The sequence below is a fragment of the Petaurus breviceps genome, unplaced genomic scaffold (assembly GCF_028583685.1).
Source record: "Petaurus breviceps papuanus isolate PSGF00001 unplaced genomic scaffold, PetGlider_PUasm1.0 90842, whole genome shotgun sequence".
Lineage (NCBI taxonomy): Eukaryota > Metazoa > Chordata > Mammalia > Diprotodontia > Petauridae > Petaurus > Petaurus breviceps.
The window spans coordinates 10,337,850-10,363,456 of record NW_027187358.1 but is presented as its reverse complement, the minus strand read 5'-3'; the positions used below and the strand labels follow the sequence as shown (position 1 = coordinate 10,363,456).

Below are 25,607 nucleotides of genomic sequence, written 5' to 3'. Positions count from 1 at the left end.
AGATCCATCCACAAGACCGGACTCCCTGCAAACACCCTGAATGGTAATAGGCGGGCACTGCTTATATTGGGACCGGTGGGTGGGTCAAGCTCAAACTTTCAAACTTGATCTTTTCTGCCTTGTGCATCTTGGACACCGAGCCCCAGCTCCCCAGGAAGGAGGGGTCAGGTCATGACACCATGGAAAGTCAAGCATCTTTTCTTTGTCTTTGCCCCAGGAAGGTAGTAACAGTTATAGTGGGAAAGGAAGCAATTTAACTCAGAGTGGACACTGAATAGATATTGTTGATGAACTGTGAGAAGACAAAATCAAGAGCTAACAAGAGGAGCCAATAAGCTTAGGGATGGTGCAGTTTTGCTGACAACCTTTCCAACAATGCTCATTGAGGCAGTAACTGTCTTAATGCTTCCTCTGTATGCTGAACAGGGTTGAGCACACAGAAGTCCCACAGATTTGTTGATTTAGTGATTGTAAGTAGTGACTGCCATGACCAAGCCAGTGGTCACCAGACTGCATGTCTCTTCTCCAGAATCCTTGGTGGACTCTGTTTTCTCCTGTTCCTGGCCCACGCCCCCCCATCAATGGCTATTTGGCACAGTCAGTAAGTCTAGGACTCACTGGTGTTTTCTGGAAAGCGTCATCATCAGGCAGAAATTTCCACCAGCCCTCCAGCAAGAGCTCTTTTCTTTCCCACGACAACCCATCCCTTCCTCCTAACATCTGTGATATACAGGGTTATTTCCTACACTTAAGTCTCATGTTGGTGGAGACTGGCAACAGTAGAAACAAACAGATGTGACCAGAAAGAGAGCTTCTAACCATTGGGAATTACCTTTGAAAGTAAACATGTTACTTCTACAGAACTCTTCCCCCCCCCTCCCCCCATTCTTCCTTACAAAGGGTGGCTTGGCTCAGGGGTTGAGAGTAGGAGATGTGCTCAGAAATGAAGGGAAAGAGATAGGGCTGAGCCCTAGACTTGGGATTTTATTGGTTTGGGGAATTCCCAGATGCTGAAACTCCCTCTACCAATGCTGGTTAGTAGCTTCTCTGCAATTTATAGCACAGATTCTTAATTATGGTTCTCAACCACGACTTTGGTTTTGTTTCAATAAAATAGGTTTTCTTTGTGACTCCATATATTTCATACATTTAAAAACACTATTCTGAGAAGGGGTCCCACAGATTCCACCAGACTGCTGCCAAAGGGTTCCTAAAACAAAAATAGTCAAGAAGGCCTATCTCAGACAGTTGCCTAAAGCACAAAGATTAAATCTCTTGTCCAGGGCCCCAAAGAGAGTATGTGTCACAGGACTGAATATAGGACTTCACAGATCCAAGGTCAGCTTTCTATCCACTAATCTACAATGCCTCTCAGGAGGTAAGAAAATGCTGGATGGGGAGGGGAAGGAAAGCAATATACACAAAAATGAAGAAAATAAAATGTATGAACACAAATTTTTAATTGGAAAAGAAATGTAAAAAACAAACCCCACAAAAAGGCAGCGTCACCTAGTGGACAGAGTGCTAGAGTGGGAGGAAAGTCCAGGTTCAAATCCTGCCTTGGACACTTCTAACTAGTTTTGTGGCCACAGGCAAATAAGTCACTTAGGTTGTCTGAGCCTCAATTTCCTCAGTAAAATGAGAATACTCTTCCTTCCACTTCGCCCCTCCAATGGTGCCTGGTGAGTCTTAAATAAGTTAATGTATGTAAAATGCTTTGCAAACTTTAAAACGCTATATAAATGTCAGTTGTTGTTGGCACCACAGCCCTAAGACTGCAGATAGCTCTGCGGAACTTGGAGGGAGAAGGGACTCTAAATTCTAAAATGACAGATGAGGGAGAGGGGGAGAGGAGAGGAAAGGGAAGCCAGAAAAGGTTGCCACCCACTCTCCCAGAGAAGAAAGCCAGTCTGGCCACGTTCTCCGGGAGACTGGGGGAGGGGGAGAGGATCCGCCCAAGGCAACCAAGGCCCAGGAGGAGGAAACTGCCAGTCGCCTAGCCGGGAACGCCCATCTGCAGCCCGGTCACCTGGCCTGCCTTCCAAGACCCCCCACCCACTTTGTGCAGTTCAGTGCAAAAGACCACCAACCTTCCTTCTTCCCCCAGCAAACCAGAACTCTGCCCTCTCCCCACCTGCCATCCCCCAGGCTCAGCCCTCCCATATCTCCCCCAAAGCATTTATTTTCTGAAAGATGCTCCCCCACCCATTCTCGGTCACCAAGCTGGAGCAGACGTTGGAGTGCCACGGCTGCCCCCTTGTGGCAGTCAGATGTAAGGACCTAACAGGCCAGTCCCAGGCTGGGGCATCCTTAGTCAAGTCTAGGCTCTCAGTAACTACCCTCAGACATCTGCACCAATCCTAGCATTTCCGCTTTGAAGTCACTGAGCAGGGGGAGCATCCTGCAGTTCTCCCTCTGACCCAGGGGCTCAGGGCCCAATAAGGAGGCCCACGGCACTCCGAGAGAGACCAATAGTGGATCCTGTAGCCCTGAGACTGCTCCCCAGGGCATCCCTGACACTCAAGAGTATTTAAAGACTGAAGGACAGCTTGCCACACAGAAAGGGGAAGACTTTGGACACATTAGGATGGTAGGGACTAGAGATTCAACTTCTGGAGGGCAGGGCTATAAAGGATTAATTATCATGGGAAAGGTAGAGTGTTTAGCTACTGTTCCTAACCTGAGGAGGGAAGCTAGGAGAACACAACCATGGCATCTCTGAAATGAAAGGGACCAGCTAGATAAGGGGCTCTTAACCTAGGACCTATGGAAGTTTCAATGGGGGCCATGAACCTGGACGGGAATTTAAAAAGACCCCTTTATTTTCAGTAACTTGAAACTGAACTTTTGCATTTCCTCCCATTATTTAAAAGCATTACTCTGAGAAGGGATCAATCAGTTTTACACCAGCCTGTTGTCAAAGGGGTCCATGACACAAAAAAGGTGCAGAATCTCTGGGCCCCTTTGGGCTCTAGAGCACCTGATGAAATAAGTCCCCATCTGGAAGGACCACTGGGATGGTCCCCCAGGACACTCCCATATGTGCAGGGAAGAGACAGTGAAACCGTCTCTTCTGATGAAGCAGGAGTTACATTCTTTCAAAGTCCTCAGCCCAGGCAAGCTTCCTTATTACCCAGGAGAAACCAAAGGGCTGTACAGGAAAAGATAGAAATGTCTGTGACTTAAGTCACACTTCTGTCAGTGGATGGAAACAGCCCAAGTTCATATCAGAAACTAGTTTAGGCTCTCAATCCATCCCTGCCCCAGGATTTTCTCTCCCCCTTTCTGGTCACTCCAAGCACTGGTTCCCTTTGATGCTGCAAAATCATGTGATTCAATTATCACTGGTTCAGGAGTTGCCAATGAACACTCACACATTCTCCAGTCCTGTTCACGTCTCTGTCTTCTCTCCTCCCCAGCTAGACTAGGCACTCGTAAAAGCCTAGGACCATGTGCTCTTCTCTTAACATCCCTGCCCTACGTGCCTAGAGCACAGGCCTGGGAACACAGCAAACAGGAAATAGCTGCTGAGCCCAGAGAACCTGCAAATTAACGTGGAGTCAGAGATTCCACTATGAAGAACTGACATTGCACGTGAATGAAGGAGTGAAAGAGTCACGTTTGTTTTGTTTTTCTAAAGCCTAGAAGATCAAATGGAGCTCCTGCCCCAGGTTCCTGAGCCCAAAGAACAGTGGGGACTGGGCCACAGGCACAGAGAGTGAACAGACCAGTTTTCCAAGGGGGCTGAGTAATCATCTAGAGTTCCTGGGAATGGTGGCTCACCAGTCTTTGAACAAAGGTTCAGGAGGAGAGATTACTCAGGCAGCTTTGAAGATAAAGGATGATTTATTTCCATACCTCTTTATTCTAGAAAAACTGGCTATTATCCTAGCTCAAAGGCCTAAAAATCTCCAATTAAAAGGAACAGAACTGAGAAAATTGAGGATCTCTCCTACTGAATCCCCACAGTAAGGTTAGCCCCTCACCCATGTCACCCATCAATATAATGCTCAGAGTACTGAAAGATGAATGCTTTGCCTCCTGCGTCTACTATAATGTGAAGATTAACATTGGGAAACGTGAGCAGCTTGCCTCCCTAAGAGTACAGCAAATTAGTGGAATCATCCTCTGGGCCACAAGTTCTTAACCTGGGGCTCATGAACTTTTTTTTCATATGCTGACAACTGTATTCCTATACATATATATTTAAATCCTAGGGACTTTATTTAGATATTAAACACATTCCTCTGAGAAGTGGTCCACAGGTCTCAGACTACCCAAGAGGCCCAGGACACAAAAAGGCACAGTACAAAGCAACAGAGGCCTGGGTGGATACCAGTCCAGAAGGCCTGGGCCCAAGTCCTCTGACCCTCAGGAGTTGTACTGCCCTGGATAAGCCACCCCATCTCGGGATCTTAGTCTCTTTCTGTGTGTAATGGGAATGTACATTTTAAAGATCTTCCCTGCCCCTAGGCTAAAGTGCACCTGGAGCCTGGGGTGGAAGGCTTGTTTTTCAGTAGATACTTCTTGATTGGCCAGTGAGTCAATAAGGTTGTTACATTCTCTGAGCCAGGAGAAGGCTATATAAGCCCTGATGTGAGGCTTTGTTTTGGGGGCTCACTTTGAGAAGTGTTCTGTGATTTGATATGGATTCTGGGAAGCCGTTGTCTGGAGCCCCCTGGCTTTGAAAAACCCAGATGTTGATTGGGTATGGATGTAATGGTTGAACAGTTTGGAAATCTGTCTACTTGATCTGTTTCTCTGACTTGATAATTCTGTCTGTATACTTTGAAGTTCGGGGTGCTGACCTTTTTCCCATCAACTAGGTAAACGATACATATCTGACTGATTAAAGTAAGATTGTTAACCCATTTTGAGTTGCTTTCCTTTAACAAAGCAGATCCAAGAACCTGCTTGGTAGCAAACCTGAGGACGCTTGGGGTGCTTGCTGCTACACTGTGAAACATGAAGATAATATTTGTACCACTGACTGGAGAAGGTAGGGCAAATGCCTGAAAAATCTTAAAGGGGTCGAGTATGTGCAAGTGTTATTGATGATAAAACTTTCCATTTATATATGGTGAACAACATTTCTCTTTTGATCCTCACAACCCCCAAGAGGGAGGAAGAGATGTTTCATCACTCTCATTCACAGAAGCAGATCTTAGAGCTAGAAAAGGATGCAGAGATGGACCAGTTCAGTCCTTTCTTAGAGGAGAAAAGTGAGGCCCAGAGTGGGGACAGGACATTCCTCAAGTCACAAAACTTGACAGTGACAGAACTCAACCAGTTGCACTACATGCTCACAGACCTTGGGGGCTGACATCTCCCCTCACAGACAGAATAATGGGGAACAAAGTACAAACCCACCAGCTGGAGAGAAGTAGGCAGTCCAGTAGTGAATGCCTCAAGCACAAAAAGAGGAACCATCAGCCTGGACAACTGAAGGTCAGCAAGTATGAAAGGCTGAGACATTCTAGCAGACGGCCAAAACAGCATTCACAGCACAACAAACGCTCCTCTCCCAGATTCTTCGTCCCTCCTCCTCGCGCCCTGCCCCCCAACTCCTGCTCACTGCTCCCACATCATCCTGAGACAAGGGAGAAGGGGCGGGGAGAGGCCCAGGAGCAATGCCTGAGCAGACGGGAAAGTGAAGAACAGCCACAGGGCCCTTTCCAGAGAGCCAGGTCCCCACAGTCACTGTCCCTTACCTCTCCCAGTCCTTACAACAGAGGCCTCCACAGGCTTTCTTCTAATTCTCTAACTTCTACCGTCTGGCTTCCAACCTCATCATCCAGCCCAACGTTACTGATGATCTCAGCTGCCAAATCCAATGGCCTTTTCTCCTTTTCCTCTTCTTTCCCCATGTGTCATGACCGCTGACTGTTGATCACTCTCCTCCTGGTTCTCCTCCTACCCATGTGACCCGCCCATCTCTGTCTCCTTTGCTGGGTCCATACTCCAGATGATACTCTGACCGCAGGCGTCCCGTCCCACAGGCCTCTATCCTGGCTGCTCTTCTCTCCTTTCACCTGGTAATCTCCTCAGCTGCCATAGCTTCAGTGATCATCTCTGTGCTGGTGATTCTCAAATGGAGTCACCCAGCTCTAGCCTCTCTTCTGACATCAAGTCTTGTGTTTCCAAACTCCCATCAGACATCATGCCCCCTCCAGCCCCATCTTTCCCTCTCCCTAGCTTCCTGTCACCCTCGGGTTCCTTGACCTGGGGCCATCCTGTGCCTTCCTCTGTATCCTCAGGGTCTGTCACAGGGCCTGGCATACATGTGCACTTCAGAAGTGTTTGCTGACTGATAGATGGGACTTCACAACTCCCTTCATAAAAGCTAAATTCCAGGCAAACTAGGCTACCAACCACTTGGTGGGCTCCACTGAAGCTAGTCCTCAGGCCTGGAATGCATTTTACCTCATTTGCTCATAGATTTAAAGCTACAAGGGCCTTCAGAGGTCATCTTGCCCAAGCGCCTCATTTTACAGCAAAAGATGCCCAATGTTATCCCATTATGACTTGCCCAACATCTTATCATTACTAAAAGGGACACAGGCAGCATCTGAACCCGGGTTCCCCAAAGTCTCGATTTTCTCATAGCATCACACCACCTCTCCTTACACCACTCATATATCACCAAAAACTCTCTTGGTTTCAGTTTACTCATCTGTCAAAAATAGAGAACAGGACCAGCCCACCTCCCTAAGGCCAGGTGCCTGTGCTGCTGACAGGCAGACCTTTCCAACTTAGGAGTTCTAACTGGTTTTGGAGTCTAGGAAGCAGGAGTTTGCGGTCATTTATTATTCAAATATACAGCATGAGAAAAGTGGCCTTAACCCCCAGTCCATGCACCAAAGCTGCTGCTGCACATGAGATAACCACCATCACATGCTTATCACACCTGGAAAAGCTCAGCAATCACCTGACCTCCAAGTATTAAAAATCCTGTGAGAGAGAAAAAAGGAGGCCAATAGCTCTCAAGCTAACAAAGGAAACAGAGGTTTTTCTAGACTCCCTCCCTCCACCCTCAAAGGCCTAAACTAATGCAACTCCAGTTTAAGAACAGCAACGAGGACTTGCCGGAGATCTGCCACTAACTCCCTTTCAGACTACAAGTCTTGCCTTTCAGCAAGTCTCTCTCCTGCTCTGGGCCCCAATTTTCTCATCTTTAGAATGGGAAAGCTGAACCAAATCAGGGATTCTGGACCTGTTTTTGTCTAGAATCCCTCTGACAGTTTGGTTTCTAAAAATGTTTTTAAAGGCATTAAATATGCAGGATTATAAAAGAAACCAATTAAATTGAAATAAAGAAGTACTCCTTCCTCCTCTCCCTGACCCCAGACTCCCTGGAATCAATCTACGGATCCCTGGGTAAACCCCTGAACTAAACAGCCCCTAAGGGCCATTCCAACTCTGTGTGTTTGCTATTTGAATTATTATTTTTAAAACCCTACACCTGCACAGAGCTTTAAGAATTACTTATTTGATCACAACTTGGCAATCATTTGAGAAAAGTAGTCCACACATTAACCCCACTTTATGAAGGAAACAGCCTCAGAGAGGTAGAAAAATGTGCACGGGGTCATACAGCAATAAGTCAGTCAGAACTCCAACTCTGCCTTTTGGCCCCTCACCAGACCCTTTTTTTAGAGTGGCACATTCCTCATTAAGCTTAGTGATCATGGGGGAAAATAAAGAATCTCCATAATTCAAAGCAATTTCAGAGGTATCTAATATCACCCTTACCTAGCTCCCCCGCCCCCAGCTTCAGACCTCTAATGAGCAGGAATGTTCATCATCCAGCTCTCTGTACAGCTCTGACCGACAGTCCTCTTTATGCTGAGCTGAGAGATCAACCTCTTTGTCTCATTTACCCAGTGCCCCTCACTTGGCTCTCCAGGGCAAACAAAGCAAAACAGAACTAGTCTCTGGAAAGGAGCTTCAGTGGCCATCTGGTCCAAGCCATTCCTGAAAGGAATGCCCATGATAACAGAGCGGTCATTTGGCCTTTGAAGACCTCCAAGGAGAGAGAGCCCATACCCTCTCCAGACATCCTGCTCCTTTCAGTCAGCTGTCAGCAAGTCGTTCCCCCTGCCGATATCAAGCTGAAATTGGCCTCTAGGGACCTTCTACCTGTTATTACTTCCAGGCCCGCCCTTCATCCTCCAGCCTGTGGTGTAGGTCCTGCTAATCATTTTCCAGAGGTTCAAAGGAAGTCAGCAGCTCTGTCAAGGAACTGGAGGGGGCAGGGGTGCCCCGGCTTTGGCTTGAAAAGCTGCCCATTACTACAAAGCCCTGCTGTAGCCAGAGAGGTGCCCTCCCTCAGGTCCCAGCATCAGGGTTCTGTGTCCATTCCAGTCCCAGTTTCTCCCCCGACTTTCAAGACCCACATCACTAACTGCCCATCAGACATTTCAAATCGGATGTCTCAAGGACATCTCGAATTCAATGTGTCCAAACCAGAGTTCATTACCTTATCCCCCACAACCTTACCCTTACCTCCATAACTATTTCTTCCAGTCTCCCAAATTTATAACCTTGGCATTTTCTTCAATTCCTCATACTTCCTTAAAGCATAAATCCAATCAGTTATCTATTTTTTTCTTTGCACTTTTTGGAAGGGGGAAGGCAGGGCAATTGGGGTTAAGTGACTTGCCCAAGGTCACAGCGCTAGTAAGTGTTAAAAGAGTCTGAGGCTGGATTTGAACTCAGGTCCTTCTGACTTCAGAGCTAGTGCTCTATTCACTGTGCCACCTAGCTGCCCCTCAGTTACCAATTCTTGCCATTTCTACCTCCAAATCTCTGGAACCTGACTCTTCTCCAATGACATAGCTGCCATTTTATTTCAGACCCTTATCACTTCTTGACTGGACTACTAAAATTGTCTCCTATTGGTCTCCTTGCCTTATGTCTCATCCCATACCAGCCCACCCTACACACTACTGCCAATGTGATTTCCCTTAACACAGGCCTTACTATGTTATCTACCCCACCCTCCCTCCTGACTCAAGCCACTCTAGGGGGCTCCCTTCTGCCTCTCTTTTGGAAAGGTTTGAAAGCCTGGCCCCAAACTATCTTTCCTGCCTAACTATCTCTTCCCACACTTTGTGATCAAGTGAAGCCTGTCCTTTACACGTATAGTACTCCATCTCTGGGCTTCAAGCCTTTGTAAGGACCATCCCCATGCCTAGAAGTCACTCCCTCTTCACCTCTTCCACATCAGAGAATTTCTCAGTTTAAGCACTAACTTTTGTTTGTGTCATGGACCCCCTTTTCACAGGTTGGTGAAGACTATGAACCTCTTCTCAGTTTGATGCTTTTAAGTGCATAAAAACATATAGGACTATGAATGAAATCAGTCATACTGAAAAATATTTCAAAATTTTTAAAAACTCGAATTCATGGACAGCCTACCTTACCTCCCCCTCCCCACCCTGAAATCGGTCTATGATCCCCTGGGGTCTATGACACCAGTTTAAGAACCCTTCCTGTACATGAAACCTTTCCCGATCTCCCCACTGAGAGTACCCTCCCACCCAAACTCCCTTGTATTTAACATTACTTTGTAATTCATTCTAGTTCTACTTATGTTGTATGTGCTGATATATGTTGTTGTTCTCTCCCCTTTGGAAGGTTAAGTTCTTTGGAAGAGGGATTATTTTGTTCTTAAATGAATGTTACCTAGAAGCAGCTAGATGGCCCAGGGGACAGAGCAATGGGCCTGGAGCCTGGCCTCAGATCCTTGGCCCAGAGTCACACAACTTGTAAGGATCCGAGGCCAGATTTGAACTGGAGTCTTCCTGACTCCAGGCTCATTGTTTTAACCTCTTCTGCCTCAGTTTCTTCATCTGTAAAACAGGAATAATAACAGCACACACTTCACAGGGTCGTTGTAAGGACCAAATGAAATAATATTGGCAAATTGTTTAGCACAACATCTGGCACATAGCAGGCATTTAATAAATGCTTATTTCCTTTCTTCATTCGTATTTTGTTTCCCTACTGCTCAGCACAGTGTATAGAAAGGAGGAGAGAAAGACAAGAAAGAGAAAGAAAGCGATGAGAAAGAAAGGAGAAAAGAGAGAGGCTACCTTTAATAAGGAGCACCATGCTTGAAGAAAGTCAGATACCTTCCCTCTGAAATATGTCCACCCAGAGGCTCCAGGCCCAGCCCCAGGGGGACACGTGGGCAGCTGACTACTCACCCCTTCCGTAGCTTGGCCACGTAGGCGCTCTGAAGGGCTGCTTCCAGGAAGTATGTCAGCTCAAATTCTGGCACAGTTGCGTTGCTGCTTTTCAGGTTCCGTGATTGAATATTATTTGCAGTCTAGAAGAAGTAAAGGAGGAAGAGAACACAGATACAGTCAGATACAAAGTTCCAGTCAAAGGACTACTAGGCGACTGCTCTGGGCCTCCAGGAGTAACCAATCCAGAGCACAAGGGCAGGCCACTGCCCCTTACCCTTGGCCCTTCACAGAGTCTCCAATGACTGTAAGGACCTATGTGAAATTCTCAAAAACCAAAGAAATTCTTTGTCACTTTAATTAAAAGAAAACATTTCAAATTCTCTCCCCTACCCCCACAAGTGCTTGGTCATTTTTAGAAGAAACAAATTTCATTCCAGAGCAAGGGTTCTTAACTTTTCATTCTCACAGATCGTTTCAGCGGGTAAAGAAGCCCACAGCAGGGGTGGCAAAATCAAACAGAAAGAGGACTCCCTAAATTGTACCGCACGTTGAGACTCAGAAACCCCCATAGTCACATTATCTGTGTTCTACTGTGGTCTTATTTATTTTGGTATTTCCCAATTACACTTTAATCTGGGGGGGGGGGGAGGCGGGGTCTGTCTGACACTTTTGGCCTACAGAATCCTTCTCAGAGTAATATTTTCAGCTGCATAAAATCCAATACATAAGATTACCAAGGAAACCAATTATACTGAAATAGTTATCAAAATATTTTCCAAAAAGACAAAGAACCGCTGTTCTAGACTGTGCAAAGGGCTCCTTTCCAGTTACTATGTGGAACAGCCTTGAGGACAGCCAGAGTTGACACCAGCACTGAAGGAAAGGCTCTCTCTCTCTCTCTGCATCAGCCTGAAGGTTAACAGTGGCCCTATAATCTAGCCAGAGCACTGAAGATAACTACTTTTAATCACTTTCTAAGGGTTGCTTTTCTGGGCTTCCAGGTGAGAGGCAGAATTCCTTCTCTCATTCCATCTTGCTCTCTTTTCTGTCTCCCTCTCTCCCTCCTCAACCTCCTCTCTTTCTATCTCTCTATCTTCCTCCTTTATCTCTGTCTCTCTGTAAGCATTTCCTACACACACATAATATGGACAGCTATGTGGCACAGTGGACAGAGTGCCAGATGTTGAGTCAGGGAGACCTGAGTTCAAATTTGACCTCAGATACTAGTTGTATGATTCTGGGTAAATCATTTAACCCTTTTGCCTCAGTTTCCTCATCTGTAAAATGAGCTGGAGAAGGAAATAGGAAACCACTCTGGTATCTTTGTCAAGAAAACCCCAAATGGAGTCACAAAGAGTTGGACATGACCTAAAGGACTGAACAACAACAAAAAACACATATAACATGCATTTCCACACATATGAAACTTACAAACTTTTAACTGTGTCCAAAAGATCAACTCAACCATAATCAACCCTCTCAAATTAGCCTCCCAGATGTCAAGGAAGAGGGTTTCAACTGTCATTTTCACCAAACCACTTCCCCTTTCCCTCCAGTCTTTGGGCAAGCAGAAGGGCCTTTGGCTAAGAGTCAACCCAAGCCCCAACAGAGGCTTAAGAAAAAGGCTGTTTTATCAACTTCACCACTGAGAGACAATATAGCATAGTGGACATCACAGAGGACAAAGCCAGGGGGTCAGTGCCCAGTTCTAATGCTTAACTGTATAACTATGGGCTAAATACTTGACAATCTGAGCTTTACTTTCTTTATATATAAAATTAAGGGGGCAGCTAGGTGGCACAGTGAATAGAGCATCAGCACTGGAGTCAGGAAGACCTGAGTTCAAATCTGGCCTCAGACACTTAACACATACTAGCCTTGTGACCTTGGGCAAGTCACTTAACCCCAATTACCCTGCCCTCCACCCTCCAAAAAACAAACATATATATGTATATGTATATATATACATATATATATATATACATATACATATATATATATAAAATGAGGATAATGTCTGCAGTGCCTACTCAGCTCTCAATGAACTTTAAGGGGGCACATAAACGCCAGTGATTTGCAATCTTCATACTTACCCCAGTACTGTGCCTGACACATAGTAGGCACTGAGAAAAGACCTGCTGACTGACTGTTGTATGTCTCAGACTTCCTCAGTGGCTTTAAATCTCCTAAGTTCAAGGATATCTTCTTCTCCAGGAAGGAGCCCTGAGTTTAATAGTTCACCTCCTCCCCCAATACACCCTGGAAATGACCGTATTTTTATTTCTATATTTATCATAATTCCACAAGCATTTTCTATCTTGTCTCAACTGTCAGCTCCTGTACTCCTGGGAAAGTAAGGAACCTGCACTATTGTCTACAATGCACCCCGAGCACAGGCACGAGATGTCCTGGGGACACTTAACACATTTAACTTTCTGCCCACTAGTGACGTGGCCCTGAGACACCTCCCCTACCACCATCCCACCCTACAAAGGCAACCTTGCCAGCCCAGGTGAGCCAAAGAGAAGCAGAGGGGAGGGTGGCACTCCACCGCCATCTCACCTTTTCCAGCTCCTGCAGAAACACCTGAGCAATCCAGGATGCCCTTTCAAAACAGGAGATGGCTTCTTCTTCCCTCTCACTGAGTCGGGCTCGGCAGGCAATGGAGCTGGGCAGGCGCTCCAGGGACAGGCCTGTAAGAAGACAAGGAGCAACAAAGTGATTCCCGGCCAGCTGCTGGTCCAGCCCCCAAGCACTGGCTTTATCCTAGCTCTAGGGCACCTGGCCGTGGGGCCTGGGATGGGCTCATTACTGAAAATGGGCACAACTCTGGCACCGGCAGCATCAGACCTGAGGACTGCAGACAGTCAGCTAGTCAAGAAACATTTATTAAGCACCTACTATGCGCCACGCACTGGGCAAAGTGCTGGGGACACAAAGGAAAGCAAAAGACAGATCCTGACTCTAGGAGCTCACATGCAAACAATCACAGACAAACAAGACAGAGACAACACAAATGAGGAATGAGCAGTAGAGGGAAGGCACTGGAATTATGGGAGAATCAGGAAAGGCTTCCTGTAGAAGCAGGGCTTTGGCTGGGACTTGAAGGAAGCTGGGAGACGGAGATGAGGGACAGCCAGGGAGAACACCAGGGAGTAGGCAATGAAGAGCAAGGAGGCTGGTGTCACTGGACTGCAGAGGACATGGCCAAATGTGAGGCATGAGAAGACTGGAAGGCAGTGGGAGGCTGGGTCAAGAAAGGCTTTCAAAGCCACCCAGGTGGGCTTGATATGTGACCCTGGAGGTGACAGGGAACCACAGAGCTGACTGAGCAGGTTAGTACCATAGTCTGACCTGTGCTACAGGGAGAGTACCTTGAAAGGTACGTGGAAGATGGACGGGGAGAGAGCTGAGGCAGGGAGACCAACTACCAGGTCACTGCAAGTCCTGGAAGAAGATTCAGCACAAGAGGAAGAGAAGGAATTGAGAGTGAAGAAAGGAGCCCGGCACCTCGCGCTTCATTCTCTGGGAAAGCCTCAAGGCTGAAGTCTACGAGTCACCCCAAAGACTTCCAAAAGTCCAAGCTGGGAAGAAAGTTTAAATCGAAGGTGCAACATAATAGCAAACACACGGTACTAAACTGGGGCTTGGTAAGTTCAAACACAAACACAACCCTGGGTTGGCTGGAGCCGGCTTGTGCCAGCAGGAGCTAACTGTTAAAATTTCAGCCTGAGCATTAGAAATCAGCACTCTAAGACCTGGATTATTATTCTGTTAACTGTCAAGACTTACGTGATGGAGAAAATATTAGTAATGCAGCTTAAACTTAAAAATATGTCATGTGTCCATTTTTTTTTCTGAAAGCCAGGTGTTAACCAGCAGACCAGACATAAGCTTTTCTTTTTTCAAATGAAATATGTCAATGAGGAACAAAGAACAATAGATAAAGAGCCCAAAAGCACCATAAACAGATAAAGAAACTGAGTCCCAAAGAAGCTGAATGATTTGCTCAAGGTCACAAGGATAGCAAATGATCAGGCCAGGATCTGAACTCAATTCTTCTGATTAAAAATCTAGTGCTCTTTTCAAATGAATCACACAGTTCAGTTAGTACAGGAGCTAAGCCCCAAGGAATGGCAATGGAGGACTAAAGACCAGGGCTGAAGTGGACAGGTAAGGAGGGAGGACAGGTGCTTCTGGAAAGTTATGTGCAGATGGAACGATGGTTACACAAATTCCTATTTTAAATCCGTGAGGGGAACCATGCAGGAAGCACTTTTGTAAAGAAAAGGCTTCCATCACTGTGGCCATTAAGTGCAGCCAACACCCAATACCTCGCTGTGGTGAGGCGGCCAGGTGGCGCAGTAAGAGCACCGGCCCCGGCGCTGGGAGACCCACGATCAGTTCCGGCCTCAGATACTTGGCACCCACACAAAAAATAACTGGCCGTGTAACTTTGAGCAAGTTACTTAACCCTAATTGCTTAAAAAATAAAAAGTGCTGTGGTCCGGGTTGGGGAGCTGTCCAGAAGAGGGCAATAAGAACGTCATAGCCCAGGGTCCATGACAAAGCTAGGATGACAAACTGAAGGAACTGAAGACAAGACTCCAGGGAAACAGGACCAGGAAGAGAGGGTGGAATTGAAGCTGGACAATCAGAAAGACTTCCTGACCACCAGAGATCTCTCAAAGTGGAATGCTCTGCTTCCACACATGGTACGGTTCCCTCTTCTGGGAGGTCTTTGAGCAGAGATGGGATGATCACTTGCTGGGGATGGCAGAGAAGGGATTCCTTTTGTGTACAGGTTGAACTAGGTGGCCACTGAGGTCTACTGCAATGCAAACAGTAATTCTCTGATGCCCGTGATAAATCTAAAATTTTCCCATCTGGTACTGCTTTAAGCAAGACTGACCTTAAACCAAGAGTGCTGTGTGGAAGAGACTGGGAATGAAGGCCCTGGGGATGTGACCAACATGGCAAATGGGAACAGTGGTGCTGAACTCTAGGAAGAGGAACAACCAAGGAACTGACTGCTCTTCTGGCGTGGGGAATGACCACTCTAAGCTCCGCTGCTACCTTCCTCTGGCTAGGCAGCCAAAAGCTAGCTAATAATGGTTAGCAATTTATAGAGTCCTTTAAGGTTTCCAAAATACTTTATATGTATTCGAAACATTACATTCAAACTGTACAACCCCCATTTTACAGAGGAAACAGGCTGACAGAGGCGAAGGCTCACACACGTTTCAGGCCATATTCAGACATGAGGCCTCAGGTGCTCTGGGACAAAGCCCGCTGAACCTCATTTTCCTCATCTGTCAAGTAGCAATGACTGTCAGGAAGACCACATATCAAAGAGCTTTGAGGGAAACAAAGTGCTGAACAGAAGGGGACGTGGTATTAGTTTTGAATTCTTGAGCTGGAGTTCAAATGAGGCAGAGCTGGTCATTTCCTCTGTTTGTAGGCTCAAGTGCAAAGGCTGAGGCACCTTTGACAGGGAGGGGACAGACAGCAGTAAGGACAAGGCAGATTCCCAAAGCACTGAGTGACTCAACTCAAAGGGCAGTCAGTCACTGCTGGCCCAATGTCTACTTGGAAGGAAGCTTCTAGAGGAGTGCCCAGAAGATCTGTCCTTGGAACTCCATCACGTAAGGTCTTTATCAATGACTTGGGAAAAAACGTACATGATATGACGTAGTCATCAAATGTACAGATGACCCAAAGCTGGGAGGGAGAGCTAACACATGGGGTCAGTACAGTTCAGATCTTAACAGGATAAAGCATTAGACTGAATCTAATTGGGCAAAATTTAACATGGATAAATAAATGCATTGTCCTACATTTGGGTTCAAAAATCTGAGTTTAGAAATACAGGATAGAAGAACTATGAGTAGATAGCAGATGAACTGAGAAAGATTTGCAGAATTTATTTAATAGACTGCAAGCTCAAGTAATCAACAATGTGATACAGCAATGTGACACAGTGCAAAGTGAGCTGGAAAGAAGGCGTGGATTTGAAACTAGACCCTGTTTCTTACTACCTGTTGGGCAAGTTATTGAATTTATCAAGGCCTCAGTTTCCTCATCTACAAAACTGAACTAAATTCCCTTCCAGCTCTAAAATCCAATAACACTCAAGAAAAAAGCCTAATGTGATCTTGGGCTCTACCAAGAGACACAACATCCAGAACAAGGAAGGCTAATGACCTGCTGTACTTTGCCCAGGCCACAAATACAGTTCTGGGCACCATAATTTGAGGAAAAGTCACTAATAAGTTAGAAATTATCCCAACAGAGATGACCAAGACAGGGAAGGGCCATAAGAACATGCTTTATAGGAAGATCGGCCAAAGAATGTTTGTGTCCTGGAAAAGGAAAGATTTAATGAGGGGAGGGAATATGATAGGCATCCTCAAATATTTGAAGGGCTGTTCAAACAGAAGTACTATACTCACCCTGCTTCACAGATAAGGCAAAAGGGTAGATGTTAGAGATAGATTTTTGACTCTTTATAAAGAAAAACTTTCTCATATCCAGAGTTATCCAAAATGGATTAGGGTGCCCAGAAAGACCCTCACAGTCCATGGGTGGTGGAGCTGTGAATTGAGCCAGCCATTCTAAAAAGCAATTGTAACTCTTACCAAGAAAAACTACACCGTGCTTACCTTTTGACCCAATGCTACAACTAATAGGCCTACACCCCAGAGAGATAGAGGAAAAGGATCTATATGTACAAAAATATAACAGCTCTTTCTACAGCAGAAAAAAGCTGGAAACTAAGGTGATACCCATTAATAGGGGAAATAGCTAAACAAATATGGTATATGAATGTAATGGAATTTTTTTTCATTTTTCAAATACTTTATTAACTTCTGATTTACATCATTAATTTCTGCCAGATTTTGAGTTACAAATTTTCTCCCCGTTTTTCCCCTACCCACCACCCCAAAATAGTGGTCCCACAGGATATCCCCTCCTCCAATCTGTTCTCTCCCATATCTTCTCCCATACCCCTTTTGACTTTTCTAGTAGGGCATGGTGGATCTCTATGCCCCAGTGCCTATATATCTTATTTCCCAATTACATGTAAAATAGTATTAATGATAGTATATATATATATTTAAACATTTGATTTTAAAACTTTGAATTCCAGATTCATTCCCTTCCTCCCTTGTCACCTACCCTTACTGTGAAGATAAGCAATTCAGAATAGGTTGTACATGTGTAGCTAACGCAAAACATTAACACAGTAGATATATTGTAAAAGACTGACTATATTTCCCTCCCTCCTATCCCACCTCCCACTTGTTCTACCCTCTACTTTGATCCCGTCCCTTTTCAAAAGTGGGTGCTCTCAACTTCCCTCCCTTCCATCATCCCCCTTCTCATCCCCTTCCCCTCCCCACTCTCCTGGAGGGTAAGATACCCTATTTAGTGTGTATTTCATTCCCTCCCTGAGCCAAATTCAGTGAGAATAAGGTTGACCCATTCCCTTTTGCCTTCCTATTCTTCCTCTCCATTGTAACGTTTTCCCTTGCCTCTTCTATATGAGATAGTTTACCCCATTCTGTCTCTCCCCATCTCCTCTCATTATATTCCTCTCTCACCTCTTAATTTCACCTTTTAAGTATCATCCCCTCCTGTTAAATTGGTCCTGTGCCCTCTACCTATGTATACCTGTAAACATATATACACACATTCACATATGTATTCATATGCTCATATACACTCTGACATAGACACACACACATATTGCTATTCCCTTCAACTATTTTCATACTGAGAAAAGTTTCATCAGTTACAATTATTGTTTTTCCATGTAGGAATGTTAATATTTCAACTTTAATAAGTTCCTTATGATTTCTTTTCCCTGTTTACCTTCTCATGCTTCTCTTGCTTCTTGTATCTGAATGTAAAATTTTCTATTCAACTCTGGTTTTTTCATCAAGAAAGTCCAAGAAATTCCAAATGCTTGAAAGTCCTCTATTCCCCTGAATGACCATATTTTCCCCTGACTGACCATATTTTCCCCCTGAAACATGATACTCAGTTTTGCTGGGTAGGTGATTCTTGGTTTTAATCCCAGCTCCTTTGACCTCCGGAATATCACATTCCAAGCCCTTTGATCCCTCAGTGTAGAAGTTGCCAGATCCTGAGTTATCCTGATTGTGTTTCCACAATATTAAAATTGTTTCTTCCAGGCTGCATGTTCCTTGATCTGGGAATTTTGGAACCTGACTAATTCCTAGGAGTTTTCTTTTTGGGATCTTTTTCAGGAGGTGATCAGTGGATTCTTTCAACCTCTATTTTGCCCTCTGGTTCTAAAACATCAGGGCAGTTTTCCTTGACAGTTTCTTGGAGGATGATTTCTAGGTTCTTTCTTTGATCATGGCTTTCAGGTACTCCAATAATTTTTAAATTATCTCTCCTGGATCTATTTTCCAGGTTAGTGGTTTTTACAATGAGATATTTCACATTGCCTTCTATTTTTTCATTTGTTTGGATCTGTTTAACAGTATCTTGATTTCTCATAAAGTCACTAGCTTCCATTTGTACCAATCTAATTCTAAAGGAATGATTCTCCTCAGTGAGCTTTTGAGATTCTTTTTCCAACTGGCAAATTCGGCTTTTTAAGGCATTCCTCTCCTCATTGCCTTTAAGGTGTTATTTTCTTCAGTCAGGTTGTTGACTCTCATTTCTGTTCCCAATTTTTCCTCCACTTCTCTTATCTGCTTCTTAAGGTCCTCTATGGCCTGTAACCAGCTTGTATTTTTCTTGGAAGCTTTTGGTGCAGGAGTTCTGGCTTCACTGTCTTCCTCCTGTTCCATTCTTTGATCCTTTTTGTCCCCAAAATAGGAGTCTAACGTTGGATTGCTTTTCTTGGTTTGTTTCCTTTGCCTGGTCACGTTGCCACTCAATTACTTGACTTTTGGACTTTTTGCCACAGTAGGACTCAGCCACCAGACAGGGGAGCTTGGTTCCAAATGTTGGGGTTTTCTCAGCTGCCTGAGGTATTAGATGGGTGCCCTCTCTGAAGCCTCCACCCGCTCTGGCAAGCTGGTCACACACCCCAGGACCTCCACCCTAGATTGCAATACAGATCCAAGCAGGTTAAAGCAAAATCGATTACCCTTCAGACTGGTCGCTTAGTCCCCCTACACTCTGCAGGCCAGGAGCTGAAGCTGCCACATGGCGGCAGCTGCACCCCAGCCCTCAGCAGCTTCTTGCCCTGGGGGCAAAAGCTGAGGCTCTCCCAACTACTGGGTCCCAAAGTCCACACTACATTGACCTCTCACTTTGTCCTTAGCATTTATGTGTTGATAATTCTGGACCACCACAGCTGCTGGTGATCTGGAGTCCCTCCAGCCGGCACCTAGTCAGGCCTGCCCTGGGGCTAAAACCTCCGGTTCACGTGGGCCTGGGCTTGGCTCCCAGAGCGCTGCGTTGGCCAATTCCTGCTGGCCTGCCGGGCTGTCTTCAGTGGGTAGTTAGCTTCTCTGTTTCATTTTGTGGGTTCTGTAGCTCCAAAGTTTATTCAGAGTCCCCTTTTACATGGATTGGAGGTGGTGGAAGCCCAAGCTGCATGGATGTCCTGTTTCTACTCCGTCATCTAATGGAATTTTAATGTATGATAAATGAGGAAACAGATGAATACAGTGAAATCTGGGAGATTTGTATAAACTGATATAGAAGGGGGTGAGCAAAACCAGAACAACTTACATAATAGCAACAGCACTATAAAAACAAAATTTTTCTTAAAAACATAAGAACTCTGATACGTGTAATGAACAACCACGATACCAGAGAACCTATAATGAAACATGTTACTCACCTCCTGAGAGAGGGCTACCCAGGAAACAGAATGAGACATTTTTTTGGACATGGCTATTATGGGAATTTATTTTGTTTGATTATACATATTTGTTACAAGAATTTTTCTTTTTTTTTTTTAATGGAGCAGGGAAGGGAGAGGGAGGAAAAATATAATTGCTAATTGAAAAAATATTTAATTAAAAAAAGACTCTCATTCACCGTGAAAGCTGAATGATGACTTGTTAAAGATGGAGGAGAAGGGATTCTCTTGTAAATACTCAGGTTGGACCAGGCCTCTGAAGGCCTTCTAAATTCAAAATCTATGAAGAATAAAGTCTAACAGAAAAATCCAACTACTTGAGTCAATAAATATCAATGAACCTCCTGCCAAATGAGTCATTACCAGGATTTTAAAAATAGAAAAGAAAAAATCTATTTACTGTAGGGAGAGGGGAAGAGACAGAAATGACAAAGAAGTAGGCACAGCTCTCTATCCAGATCAAGAGAGAGAAGGAAGGAAAGGGGATGCTGGCTCCCTCCTTGCTGTAGGTCTTCTTTCCTCCCCCTCTCCTCCTGGAGAAAGCCACAGAAATGCAGCCACACCCTCTGGGCTGGGAGAAGAGCTGCCTCAGAAACCTGACTCTGGAGGGTAAGAGATGGCAGGAAATGAAACCACAGATGGTTAGGGGGGGGTCCTGCCCAAACCCAGCAAGAACTTGGCTCTCCTGGGGTTTGTTTTGGTTTGCTTTGAAAAAGGCAACCTATTTATGGTACACAGAAGACCTTTACTACCGACTCCCTTCTCTATGGGATTTCTGACAAGCCAAGGACAGTCTTTTGGTCTAGTCCCCAAGACCTGAGCACTCACTGCCTAAGAGGTTGGTGCCAAGAATCCTGAAGATGGTAAGGTTTGGCTTCCTGGGCCTTGGCTTTCCTGACACTGCCAGCCAACTCACCCCCCACCCTGGAGTGTCTCTTCTGCTTAGCCACTCAGCACTCTAGGGAGAAATAATCTGATAAATCAATTGGTGCTGAGGAGTTAAAAGGCTGAATATATTAACCCCCTCCCCCGCTCAAGCCCAAGCCTACCCTCCCAAACAGATCCTGTATTTAAAGAGAGGAGGTCATCATCCAAGATGTTTAACCCAAAGAATCACTGACAGCATTTTAAGCAATAACAGGCTGTAAGAAGCCTCAGAGAACTTCTAGCCCAATTCTTTTTTTTTTTTTTCCAAATGAGGAGACTGAGGCCAGAGAAGAGTGATCCAGGTTCTCTCTCCTGGGCCCCCTCAGTTTCCTTCAGGTTGCTGGCCCCGGCTCCAGTTATTCTGGAGCCCTAGGCCTCATCCTGTGCCTTCTGTGACTTTTAAGACTGCCTCAGGCAGGAAGGCAGAAGGCTGTGCCAGGGCTGCAAGGACATGCTAGGCACCACCATTTGTTTCCCAAGTGCAAAAGGGGCCTGGTCAGCAAGAGTCAGCCTCTTTCCCTCCAGAGGTTCCCTCTCCAGGCAGGGAAGTTTACTTGCTTTTTAATTAACTTGGCACTTTCTATTTGGGGCCTTGGTGACCCTGGCACAGTCTGAGACTGAAACCTGGGGCAGTTGTAATTTCTTTCCTTTATTTTTCCCCTTTAAAAGATGAATCATCTCGAACAGATGGCCTCTTTTCCTAGAAGCCCCACCCAGGAGGCCTCAAGCTCTGAATCCAGAGCCACTGAAGACTCTGAATGAGAGAACCTGGCCTCCTGGGAGCCTGGAGGGCTCAGCAGCCATTTAGTCACAGTGTGTTAAGAGTGCAGAAGGGCCCCAGGTGATAATCTAAAACAGCCCCTTGGACCTGCCACCCAAGGCCCTGCCGCTCTGTTAAGGTCTGAGACTCAAGAAGGGAAACAAAAACATACAGGAAGGAGGCTGTTCCCTATTGCTATGAGGTAACCTGGGAGGAAGAAAGTCTACCTTGACAGAGTCAAAGCCAAGGTGAATGAACGAATGAATGAAAAAACACTCGCTATGTGACAAGCGTGGCTAAGTCCTGGGATGAAAAAGAGAAAGAATGAGCCGATTCTTCCAACTCCCCTAACAGGTTACAAAGTCTTACCAATCTTTCCTTCAATCCATCCCCCTCCTCTACTCGTATGGCGATCACCCTGGTTCAAGTCCTGGTCTCCTCTCAAAACAGAAGGGAGTGTGGGAGTCTTCCTAGAGATGGCTTATGGACCGAGCCTTAAAGGAGGCCAAGGGGGTTCTACAAGTCAGAGGCCAGGAAGGGATGTGTTCCAGGCAGGAGGGAATAGCCAGAGGCATGCCCAGTTCAAGCAGTCATTTTTATGAGACTTTCATAAATTTGTATAAGACTCGAGTCTTTTTTAATTTGGTTGCGAGGGACACAGTGGGTAGAATGCCAAGCCTGGAGTCAGGAAGACCTGAGTTCAGATCCTGCCTTGGACACTTAATGGTCATGTGGCCCTGGACAAGTCCTGTAAGCCTCCCCTCCTGGCTGATTTTCTGCTCTGTCTTTACATTCTCAATGCCCAGCACGCTGCCTTGCACGGTACTGTTGGATTAGACTAGGGGCTCAGGAGTCTTGCTCTGGCTATCGAAGCCTATCTCACCTCCAAAAACTGGGGCTACTGTGCTAGTCTATTAGGACAAATTCCCAGTGTGGAAACTCCCTATCAATTTGTGGTCTTAAAGTTGTCAGGAGGACTGAAGGGAAAGGACTTGCCCATGGTTACAAGGCTGTTTGTTTGAGGCAGGTCCTGGAGCCCGGCTCTTTCTGCCTCCAAAGCTGGGTCCTCTAACTTTACCAGTTGCCTCTCTCCTCACTTTACAAATAAAGGCGAACACTCAATGAATTAAAGACCAGGGAAGAATCCCCACCCAAAGGCTGCACTAGGAATACAAACAAGCCAGAAAGTTACCAGTCAGCTACCGTGGAGGCCCAGATTCTGAGGCTGGCTGGAGGGCATGAGCAAGAGGGAAGGCCTCCCAGGTCGGGGAAGCGGCCAGCCTGCCTGATGAAACACGTATAGACCAGAGAGACAGAGCACCACTGGAGTTTCAAAGTGAGCTCCTCCTATACCTACAGGTCCAAGAATTCCAGAACTTCAGGCAGGATGGGACTAAATTCCCCTTCCTGTCTTTTGAATTTTTTCCAATTAAGCTGACTTCAAACACATACACACCATGTACACCCCCCTGTATACACACACACACACACACACACATATAGATATGTATAATATGTATGTATATATGTATAGAGGAATGACGCTGTGACTTTCAGAAAAGCATGTCACCTCCCTGCTTAGGGACTGGACAAGAGCAGGGTTTCTTAACCTGAAGTTCGTGGGCTTGTTTTTATAACATTTTGGTAGCTGCATTGCAATATAATTGGTTTCTTTTGTAATCCTATGTATTTTATTTAATTTAATTATTTATTTTATTTAACACATTTACAAATATTCCCAGGAGGCATGCTACAGGGATCCATGAAACAGAAAAAGTTAAGAACCCTGGCCCAGAGTCTAAGTCTCCTTCTAATCAAGTAGGCTAGGATTCTCATGGCTTCCAAGATTCCCCGCAACTCTAAAATGCCACAGCTCCAACAGCCTGAGAGTAGGGGTGAGTGTGTTGCTGTCACTCAAACAGAGCATGCTCCCCCAAAGGAATACACCTCAAAACACTGTGCCCTGCTGGCTCTATGATAGAGGCCCCCAAAAGAAGTAGAAAGAACTGCTGATTGAGAAATCGTCACTAACTCTGAGATCCCGGGCAAGAAATCGAGCTAGTCTGAACCTCTGTAAAGCAGGGACAATATGATTTGCATTACCTGCTTCCACAAGCTCTTAGGAACATCCATTAAGGACTAGAAGGGACTTTAGAGGTCACAGCAAATCAAACCCTCCCATTTTATAGATGAGCAAACTGAGGCAAAAGTGAAATGAAACACCCCAGGTCACACATTAACTATTAAGTGTCCAAGGCGGGATTTAACCCAGGTCTTCCTGACCCCAGTATCTTATCCACTCTGGGTTGTTGGGAGGAGAGTGAATGGGAAGCCTTAAGGGGCTCAAACAGTGGGAGATCCCTCCCCTAGTCTGAATGCTACTGCTCTCTCTACAGTCTGCAACCCACGCATTTGAAACAGACTTAAGACTTAAAAAAAAAAAAATAAACTCCTTTCGAGTTGTTTCATGGGCAAGTCTTTCCCCTTCAACTAGACTACACTTCCTCAGGGCAGAGGCCCATGTTCTTCCATAACCACCATGCATCCCGACTCAAGACTTGCAGGCAGGCACTGAGGGAAGATTTCCTAAACGAGCAGCCACACTCAGTTCCAATATGATGTGGTTGCTGTTAATGCCAGTCACTCAGTTCTGTCATGTCTGACTTTCTGTGGCCCTGTGGACTATACAGTCCATGGGGTTTTCTTGGCCAGGGCACTGGAGTGGTTCACCATGACCTTCTCCAGTGGATTAAGGCAGACAGAGGTGCAGTGCCCTGCCCACGGTCACAGCTGAACTTAGGTCCAGAGCTCTCTCCACTGGGCCACCTCAGTGCCTCCTAATTATACACATACACAGGCCCTACTGACATCACAACCAACCCGACCACCAGGCAGGGAAAAACTGTTCTTTCACCCCCCCAAAAGTTCTCCATCTTTATTTACTAGTCACAAAATTAAGAATCTGAATTAGAGAAAACAGCCATACACTCCACCTCCACTCCTCTCTCCATTCCATAAAGCAAAGAGGCACACCCTAATGAGAAAGCAGCCAAAATAAATAGCTAATTCCAGCCACAACGGGCCTAAAAAAAACCAAAACACACAAATGCACCCCCTGGGTCCTGGAGTCTCAGTTCCTTTTTTAAGAAGCAGTGACCAATCCTATGAATAGTTCAGGCTGCCAATGGGAAAAGACAAAAGATATCTGATGGGAAAAGAAATGTCTTACAATAATAATTCTTGACTATTGATAATGCCCCTCTACTTTCCAAAGTTCTTTCAAATTCATTTATTCTCTGAACTTGGCACTGTTATTTTTTCCAGAGGCCCTCCATCCAACCTCAGATTTGCATCCAGGCAACAAGCAACATCTCCCCCCAGCACTGGCAGGCACTGGGTCTGGGTCACAAGAGATGCCTAAGGCAGTCCACTCTGCCAGGCTGGATTACAAAACATGATTCCCTGCTCTCAAGGAGTTTATAGTCCAACTAGGGAAGCAAAAACAAGGCATGTGAAGCCCATGTTTCCAGAGCAGCACAATCCCCAGGAGGATAAAATCTAACACAGAACGGTGTGGCTCCAATGAGGAGAGTCACCATGGGCTGGGAAATGTCACGCTTCCCATTTTCTTCAAGCTAAATGAGCACCTCCCACCTCAAAGCAAAGCAGACTAAGGGAGAGTGGAGGTGCCCGTCTGAAATTATTCTCTGACAAAACAGTTGTTGAATTTTGGCCAAGAAACTTCCTTTTATTTTATTTTTTGCTTTCTTTTTGAAGGGGGGAGGGCAGGGCAATTGGGGTTAAGTGACTTGCCCAAGGTCACAGAGCTAGTAAATGTTAAGTGTCTGAGACCGGGTTTGAACTCAGGTCCTCCTGA

The 25,607-nt window shown here is 45.6% G+C and overlaps 1 protein-coding gene across 1 annotated transcript in view; it reads right to left on the bottom strand.

The window, feature by feature from the left end:
• The window catches only part of TTC7A (tetratricopeptide repeat domain 7A), a 210,316-nt gene that overhangs the window by 146,025 nt on the left and 38,684 nt on the right, over window positions 1-25,607 (bottom strand). Inside the window, exons 4-5 of the mRNA XM_069071642.1 lie at window positions 12,756-12,886; window positions 10,212-10,333 (exon numbers count right to left, since the gene is read on the bottom strand). Of these exons, the coding sequence (XP_068927743.1) occupies window positions 10,212-10,333; window positions 12,756-12,886 (253 nt within the window). The remainder of the gene's footprint in view (window positions 1-10,211; window positions 10,334-12,755; window positions 12,887-25,607) is intronic.